This window comes from Juglans regia, chromosome 7 (genome assembly GCF_001411555.2).
Source record: "Juglans regia cultivar Chandler chromosome 7, Walnut 2.0, whole genome shotgun sequence".
NCBI classification, from domain to species: domain Eukaryota; kingdom Viridiplantae; phylum Streptophyta; class Magnoliopsida; order Fagales; family Juglandaceae; genus Juglans; species Juglans regia.
The window spans coordinates 16,763,448-16,772,255 of NC_049907.1; the positions used below are offsets into that span (position 1 = coordinate 16,763,448).

At 41.4% G+C, this 8,808-nt stretch overlaps 1 protein-coding gene across 1 annotated transcript; it reads left to right on the top strand.

The window, feature by feature from the left end:
- Positions 1–854: 854 nt before the first annotated feature.
- Positions 855–2,479, top strand: LOC109010773 (peroxidase 40-like). The gene is made up of 4 exons (XM_018991685.2): positions 855–1,286; positions 1,381–1,572; positions 1,680–1,845; positions 1,937–2,479. Exons 1-4 carry the CDS (start codon positions 1,047–1,049, stop codon positions 2,338–2,340), a joined length of 1,002 nt encoding a protein of 333 aa, XP_018847230.1. The 5' UTR covers positions 855–1,046; the 3' UTR covers positions 2,341–2,479.
- Positions 2,480–8,808: the final 6,329 nt, after the last annotated feature.

Sequence of the window (8,808 nt, forward strand, 5' to 3'; positions counted from 1 at the left end):
ACCAACAAGCTGACGTGGAGAAACCAGACTTGAACTTTGCGAAGGTAAATTGGGATGGCTTCCCTAGATGTTAACAAGGGAAGGATGGGGATGGGGATAATAATTAGAGATGAGAAGGGAGAGGCCTTGGTAGCAGCATGTGATCAAAGAAGCAACATTCAACAATCTGAAGTAGCAGAATGCTATGCACTATGGAAAGCTATATATGGAGATCTGCAGGGACCTTAATTTCCAAAAGGTAATACTGGAAGGGGATGCAAAAGTTATCATAATGGCAGTGAAGAGTGAAGATGAAGTTATAACTTATTATGGTCATCTAATTCAAGATATTAAAAGGGTGTTAAAAAATAAAAGGGAGTGGAGGATACAATTTGCTTATAGAGATAAAAATACAGTGGCTCATACATTAGCTAAGGCTGCATTGTGTATGGATGAAGAAAGGGAGTGGATAGAAGAAGTTCACTTCATTGTAAATAGTCTGGAAAAAGACAAACGTTGTATTAGTTGAGTTCATATATGTATACAGAGGTTTACATTAAAAAAAAAAAACCACGCGTACGTATCACTTCTAATCTCAAAATTAGAATAAAAACGAGTCCGACGTCTAAATTTATTTCCTTAACAGCAGAAACCACTCCACCTCTCAACGCAGACTAGGAATTAACATTAGTTGATCAATGTAAGATCGAGATTCCAAGTACTATAGAAAAAGAGATCGAAACCAGAAAGAATGAAGATTGAAGCGTACACACGGCATTAGGTGCATGTCTACGTGCATATGCTCGTCATACACTGACCTTTTCTCATGCTTGACTATGTCTTCTTAAGCTGATCAACCCACCTTTGTACATGGAGCTAACCGATCTCTCTTTCTCTCTCTCTCTCACTCACACACACTGTCGACCCGGTAGTCTCATTGTTACCAAACACTCCCAAGCAACCTCTATATAAGCATCTTCACTACGTACCCAACATTCACCCCCACCTGTTATCAATATATTTTCCTGATCTGGCATTAAAAATTTCTACTGTATAGGGCTCATAACATGGCAACGTACTTGGTTTTATGCGTAGTGATGCTTAAGCTTGCAATTGCATTTGGAAGCACGCCAAACGACACCTTGAACGAAGCATGCGGTGGAGTGTCTTTAGGGTTTGGCATATTCCAAGACATCTGCCCAGAGGCCGAGGCCATTATCTTCTCCTGGGTCGGAAAGGCAGTCTCCAACGACCCAAGAATGGCGGCCTCACTGCTTCGTCTCCATTTCCATGACTGCTTTGTAAATGTAAGTCATATTTTATGCAATAATTCACGATTTTTTTTTTTTAGAAGTAGTGTAACACTAGATCAGGACATAATGCATGCTGAGAGTTTTGCAGGGGTGTGATGCTTCGATTTTGCTAGATGACACAGAGAACTTCGTTGGAGAAAAAACTGCAGGTCCTAACTTGAATTCTCTTAGGGGGTTTGAAGTAATAGACGCCATTAAGTCTGAACTTGAATCTGTATGTCCTCAAACCATTTCTTGTGCTGACATTTTAGCAACTGTTGCCAGAGACTCTGTTGTTCTGGTATGTACTCAACCTTTGATGATTTTGTGCTGAATGAGATGTGCTTTTTGTATTAAATTGCATGATGGGCTTGTGGTAATTTTGACTTCTGATTTTCTTGCATGCAGTCTGGCGGACCCGCTTGGGAAGTCCAAATGGGAAGGAGGGACAGCTTGAGTGCAAGCAAAGAAGCAGCAAACAACAACATCCCAGGCCCAAACTCCACTGTGTCAACCCTTGTGGCCATGTTCCAGAACGTTGGCCTTTCGCTCAATGACATGGTTGCCCTCTCCGGTAATCGCTTGCTTTGAACTGTATCGTATTTCTGAAGAATTTAGAATTACTTGTTTACCAATTAGAAACACGACCATTTACCTTTTGGTAGGTGCGCACACAATTGGCAAAGCCCGATGCTCAACATTCAGCACTCGACTGCAAGGAACCAACCAAAATGGCGCTGATATTAACCTTGATTTCGCTGCCTCACTCCAACAGCTATGCTCGGGATCAGACAGTAGTACTACATTAGCACATCTTGACCTGGTGACCCCGGCAACATTTGACAACCAGTACTACGTTAATCTTCTATCTGGAGAGGGATTGCTTCCATCCGACCAGGTTCTTGTTAGTGGCAATGAGCAAACCCGTAAAATAGTCGAAACCTACGCAGAGGATCCATTTGTATTCTTTGAGGACTTCAAACTTTCTATGTTGAAAATGGGAAGTTTAGGGGAACTAACAGGGTCAAATGGTGAGATTCGCAGGAACTGTCGAAGTATTAATAATTAATTTAAGCCTATTGAAGAAGCCTCATATAGAGGAGTCATGGCATATCCATGCTATATGCAATAGGATGCTTAATATATATAGTTTTTTATGAAAATATTAATGAAAGATATAATTAGTAATGTGTCGTTTCCTTATAATACATCACTTGGTCAGAACTGCTCTCGAACCTGATACGCATATCAATTGTCGTTATGAACTCTAGGTTTGGGTTCACAGATATTGTATACACTGTAAACAAGATGTGATATGAAGATGATTATGGCACACGAGCCTAATCACTGAGCTGATTCCTGCTAAACTAACTGGTAGATCTTCCTAAAGAGCATCTCACTCATCATTCCCCCTCCCCCCCACCCCCCAAAAAAATCTCGATGATCTTACAGTATCTTTTTTTATCGGTGATAATCTGACAGTACTTTTATCGCTCAATAAAGACATGGGCATCTTAAATCACATTTAGATGGGAAATGTGGTACTCAACTAAAAGGTGGTTGCTTCTGCATCTATCCAAAAGATGGAAAAGAATGAAAACTGAAATCGCAGTCCCTCTGTCATCTTCTCTATCTACTTGGTTACTAGAGATGCTATTACAATCGAGAAAAGAAAATTGAAGCTGGAGGGCAGATGGATTCAAAGTTTTGCATATATATAGAATCATAGATAGTTAATTCCCAGAGCAATGGCAGACAATTAAAACCAGGAAATAATTAGAACCTGCTCAGTTATTCTCCCACATCCACTCCTGAGAAGCCTGAAAGCCCTACATGAGAAGATGCAGACACTGGGAATTAGATTAACGCCCATGGAGAGAAATCTCTGCACATCAACACGTCAACAACAGACACCTGTTGGAAGCGTGTAGAACCACTAACTGAACCAACTACTACCTGTAATTGTGTATAACCAGGGTCCTAAAAAGACAACGATTGCAAAAAGTACACGACAGATTTATATTGAACATAATATAGAAAGCTACTTGAATGTAGAATTAGTGTATCAAATCAAGAGTGCATTTCATATACATTGACCCATTTCCTAAAACAAATTATTCGAGTCGTAACTAAAAGTTGTACAAACTCTGTTCTCCAAATAGTGCAATACACCAGAACAATCTTCCTCAGTATAATATAACCTTTTTGCAAGGTCCGGTTCTAAATAAGGCATTATGACAGAAAGATCTTTCCGCAAAAATAAAATTTACCTGAACATTTTGGTGCCCAGTAACTCCAGAAGCCTGGCACTAGACCAAGTTATACAGTGAGAAAGAGAACAGCTAATAATTTTGAATCGACAAGATTAAAGACACTGACCAATGATGAAAAAGTAGGCTGCCGTAACTGCTGGTGGTTGTGGAGGTTTGTTTGAAGCTGAGCCTGCAGCTGGACCGGTTGTGTTTGTCGAACTTGCTGGGCATATGGAACTTGAGGGTGCGACTGGGCTTGATGTTGCTGAGCTAATGGTTTTTGTTGATGCTGATGTTCTAGTATTGTCAACTCTACAGGTTTCTCCCACTACAGGTCCATTTAAACAGACATTACTCCCATAAATTGTAGACAAATCCCAACAATAAGGCAAATCTTTTTAAACTCACCCGGCTTTCACCAGTTACACTATTATGATAGTACTTAAAACAGAGTATCTTGTTTTTATTGAATTTGATAATACAACCCAGTACAATATATATACACATGAAGCTTTAAATATTATCCCATAAATTGTGGGATGCCGGATATGACACAGTTATACAACAGCAAGAAAGGGAAGCACTAATGACAGCCTTGTTTCATGGTGGTTGCTTGATCTTCGGATGTTGACATTCTGTATTGATGTCGTTGGAGTGATTTATGGCTTGATCAATGGGTATGCTGACAGTACTTGTATCTATCAGGAGAGGTATGCTCTGTCCAATTACATTTTACTGGAGCCACAGCCTTGGTAATCAAAGGAGCAGCAGATTTGGATGCAAGCACATCAGCAGCCAGCATAGTAGTAGCAATGGTGCTGGCAACTATCTGTGGTACAATCCCTGCCCATTGAGACTGCAGCATCAAATGGCATTCTCAGCATATAATTGTTGAGCTCGACGAAACAATTAAACCAACAGAACATTGCAAAAATAGTTATAAACTCTCAAAATTGATATAGAAATACATTCTGGCTTCAGAGACACAGACAGATGTTTACAATTTGACTGACAAGTCAAGGACCCAGATACACTAAGTGGGCACATTTTAAGAATACATCCTGTTACAAAAATGCGGCAATAAGAATAAATGCTACGTTTCACATTCCTAATTCTCATCCAATTAATGAATTATTAGGGCAAACAAGTTATCATTTAAGCAGTACTTCGGGGAGATTATCAAATGGTAGCTCCAACTAAACCTCATGACATTTTAAGTTGTAGTTGTCAGCAACTACAGATATTATTCCAGCATGCTATCCAATGCATACCCTCTAAATCCTGAATACCTGCTGTTTAGTAGCCAGAGAAATCTGCTGTAATGTTAAACCTTGATTTGATGGTTGCATCAGCTGCAACTGTTGTTGCAGTTGGGAGAACGCTTGCTGGGACGACTGGAAGCTTGCCTGCAGGTTTGTCTCTGTTGTGACAGCATCTGAGCTAACTGAGAAGGCAGCCGCTGAAGAGGCTGAAGCAGTTGCTGTAAAACAGCAGCAGGAGGCTGCTGTTGATTTGCACCGGTAGAGACAGAATGAGTTGTAAGTTAGCATCCAATTAAGGGGTTGGGAGTACTGTAGCAGATGTGGCCATCTGTTGAACCTGAGGTTGCGAAACAGACGGCTGTCCGCCCAAACCAACTAACTGTTGAGATGGCAGTTCTCGACTGAAGGGTGTTTGACCGGCAGAATGACGAAGCCTGGCTGACCAAGCTGCTGTAGAGATGCAAGGGGTGCCTGCATTTGTGAGTAGGATGCTGGAATTTGAGGGTGTGATGGAAGGGAAGGTGGCAAGAGCTGAGGTGACTGAATAGGCTTCTGGAGTGATGACATTTGCTGGCGAACAGGTGGAAGTTGCGGCATTGACTGGTTAAAACTCTGTAAAGAACTGGGGATGAAATCACTAACCTGTTTTGGAAGTACTAGGTACACCATGAAGAAATCAAATGTCATTCTCTCCATATACCTGTTGCGATGTAACTGCCTGTCCCAAATGGGAACCGTCAGCAGGGCCACCAATGCTACTCAGGGAACCAGCCTGAAGTTTTTCCAATGTTACACCATAAAAAATAATACAGAAAGAATTGCACATGATGAATAAACTGTAAGAGGAGCATACAAAGAAACTACAGTGCAAACACAACGTGAAAAACACCATCAATAAACTATCCATGTAAAGAATCTATGTTGGGAATAAAAAGACAGAGAAGCTTCAGATTAACTGCAGAACAGACATAGAAAGCTAAATACCACTCACACCAGTCTTAAGGTAACACTTGCATCAGAGGTAAATTATGAAACATCGGTTTCTCAAGTTTAAGCATTGAGCTTATGAAAAGCTAGTAGGGAGAAAACCGCAAGAAAACTCAAATGCAGTAACAGACTGGCCAAGCACACAACTTTAGCTCTGATTCCAATACTGGAAATATAGCTTATGCCTAAATGTAATGAGGCAAAAAATGATATCGTACTTTAACAGGACAAAAGTTCTGAGAGACATACTAACCATAGCTTAACAAGGGGCTTTTGAGCATATATTTTTTTGGTAAGTAAGATCCGTTTCGGGTGTCCGTGTCGTTGGTTCTGTCTCCTAAGAAAACAGATCTGCCGCCACACACCCTTACAGGCGAGAGACACAGCACGGTGGTCACAGACCACCCGCCATCGTTCTAGCTCGTTGGTCTTCAGCAGTGGTTCTTAGCCGTATATCGAGTGAACTGGTTTCAATGTGATGATGAATGGCTGTTGAAGGAGGGGAGTTGGTCAGTATGGGTTCTTCTACGGTGTTAGCCATAGAATCTAAATCCTCAACTCTGGTGAAGGAGGGGAGTATGTTGGCCATTACTAAAAGGGGTCAAAGGGTGATTTCTAAGTTGGTTTTGGGTTCAACAACAGTGCAGTGGATGGCTAAGGCCATGGAAGCACACATAAAGGATGAAAAACAAGATTTTTTCTCCATTGTTCGGGAAGGTAGACGTAGCTTCACGGCGCACCGCTGCTCAAATACTCGAGGACGTTATATGGCGGTAGAAGAATATGGTGGTGGTGGGAGGAGGAATTTTATCTTCATTCCTGAGGAGGGGGGCAATGGTTGGAAAAGGATGGGGGAGGTGCTGCGTGACTTTTCCTTCGGCAAGAGAGGGAGTGAAGGACAAGGTGCTGCAGGACGTGACTCTGCTAGGGAGTCGCGTAGCAGACATGTCGATGGCCTATCAGGGAAGGAAAACTTGGAGGTGCACAAAAATCCTAGTAAATCCTCAGTGGCGAGGTGATCCAATGTGGTAGCTCTAAAGACAGGTCATGCTTCGGGAGTTCAAAGTGAAGGAGATTCACAAATCACGTCTTAGGACCAGCTTGTTGAGATGCACAATTCCTTAAAGGAGATGGAAACCCAACTTGTCGAGCTGAAGACAGCAATAGCTTTCTTCTCTTTGAAAATAGATCAGCTTTCAATTGAAGGCAACAGGGTTGTAAGAAACAAGATAGGCCCGAAGCATTTAAACCCAGTTAAAGGAAAACGGAAGATCGGATTCGGCTCTATCCCTATATCTAGATCCAGGAGAGTATGGCGGGTCAAAAGGAAATCTGGGTTGTTTGAAGCAGGGTTTACATCGGGTATCGGCGTAGAGACATCAGTAATGGAATGTCATTCGCCTTATGTAACACAGGATAGACCGATAGTCGGTACTAAACCCTTGGACCTCGATGAGTTGAAGGAAATGATGTACTGCCAAGGTCTGAAGGAGATGTAGGAACCCCAGAGGTAAAGGGACTTGCTGTCACCCCAGAATCTCCAATGAAGACCATGATACCATTGGAGCGAACCAATGGAGTATCTGGAGAACCAAAGGGTTTGGAGTTGGTGTCTCATGTAGATGAATGCCTAGAGTCGGGAGTGCATTTGGATACTGTGTCTGGGGATAACGTTGCTCCCTTGGTGTCTCTTCCACCAATAGCGGATTGGATTTTGCCTAAAGTTAACAAGATTCAACAATTTGTGGGGATTTCACATGGAGGATGTGAAGATCAATTCAATGAACTAATCACTACGATTGAGGCAAGCCACGCACTTGAAACCAAAAGTTTCAAGAAAAGCAGGGAGTTACAGTGTCTTTCTTGGGCAATTAACTACGACGCTAAGGGTGGTAGCTCAACTAGAGGGAAGTCTAAAGGGAGGACATTGTGAAGACGGGAATCAATGGTTTGGGGTTGGGTGTTCGGGTAGAGTTTTAGGTTTACGAGAAACAAGGGTTGGGGACCGGACTGGTGTACTTTGGGTTGTTTATTTCACGAGCTTTTTGGGTCATTAGGGGCTTTTTGGGTCATTTTGGACAAGGTGTTTTCTTGTATACATTTTGTATACTTGGTTTCTCCTTTGATATATAATATTTTTTTACTTATAAAAAAAAAAGTAAGAAATTCTATAATGAGCACTAAGCTGCAATCTAAGTACAAAGGGTGCATACATAGATGCACCTAGTTAGCAAGAGAAAAAGGATTCAAAAGTAACAAAAACTAATGGTTGAAGAACATGAATACACGGACATCCAATGATAAAAGGTTCAGAAAAAAAACTCAGCTCCTCCACAGTTTTCTCACAATCCTCAAAGCAAAGCATCTACTATTCTTTTCCCTCCATATGCACCACATTAGGCAGATCGAGATCATTCCCCAAAAAGCTTCACATTAACATTTATCAAACTGACCTTTCCAACAGAAGAAAAGTCCATCACCCATTAGGGCATTTATTAGTCTAGTTTTAGAAGACCATATACAGCTTGCGATAAAGCGTTGGCAACATCACAATGAGAGAATGAGTGATACACAATTCTCCATCTACAAATGAAACACCAATTTATCACCAATCCATGTTTGGTTTGTGGAATGGAATTTCACATTCCTAAAGAAATGAAAATGGGCATTCATATTCTTTTGTTTGGTGATTATATATAAGGCCTCTTGGAATAGGACAAAAATTCCTAAAAAATCCAAGCCCCAAAATTTTGTTTTTCCAAAAGCAACAATTTTTTTAACCTTAAAATAAAAAATAAAAGCAAACATAAAATCCCTACATGGTGGCCCTCGAAAAGAGGCAAGGGTGGTCAAACCACCCCCGGAATCCATTTTGGGGGAAGTCCAACCACACCCAAGCCCACGGGGGTGGAAAAACCACCCCCTAAGGCCATCGTGGGTGGTTGGGGGTGGCCAGCCACCTCCCAAATTAAATCTGTTTTTTACAAATTTTAGAGTTTGATTAAAAAAAATTCTCTCTTACCCCCAGAATAGCTA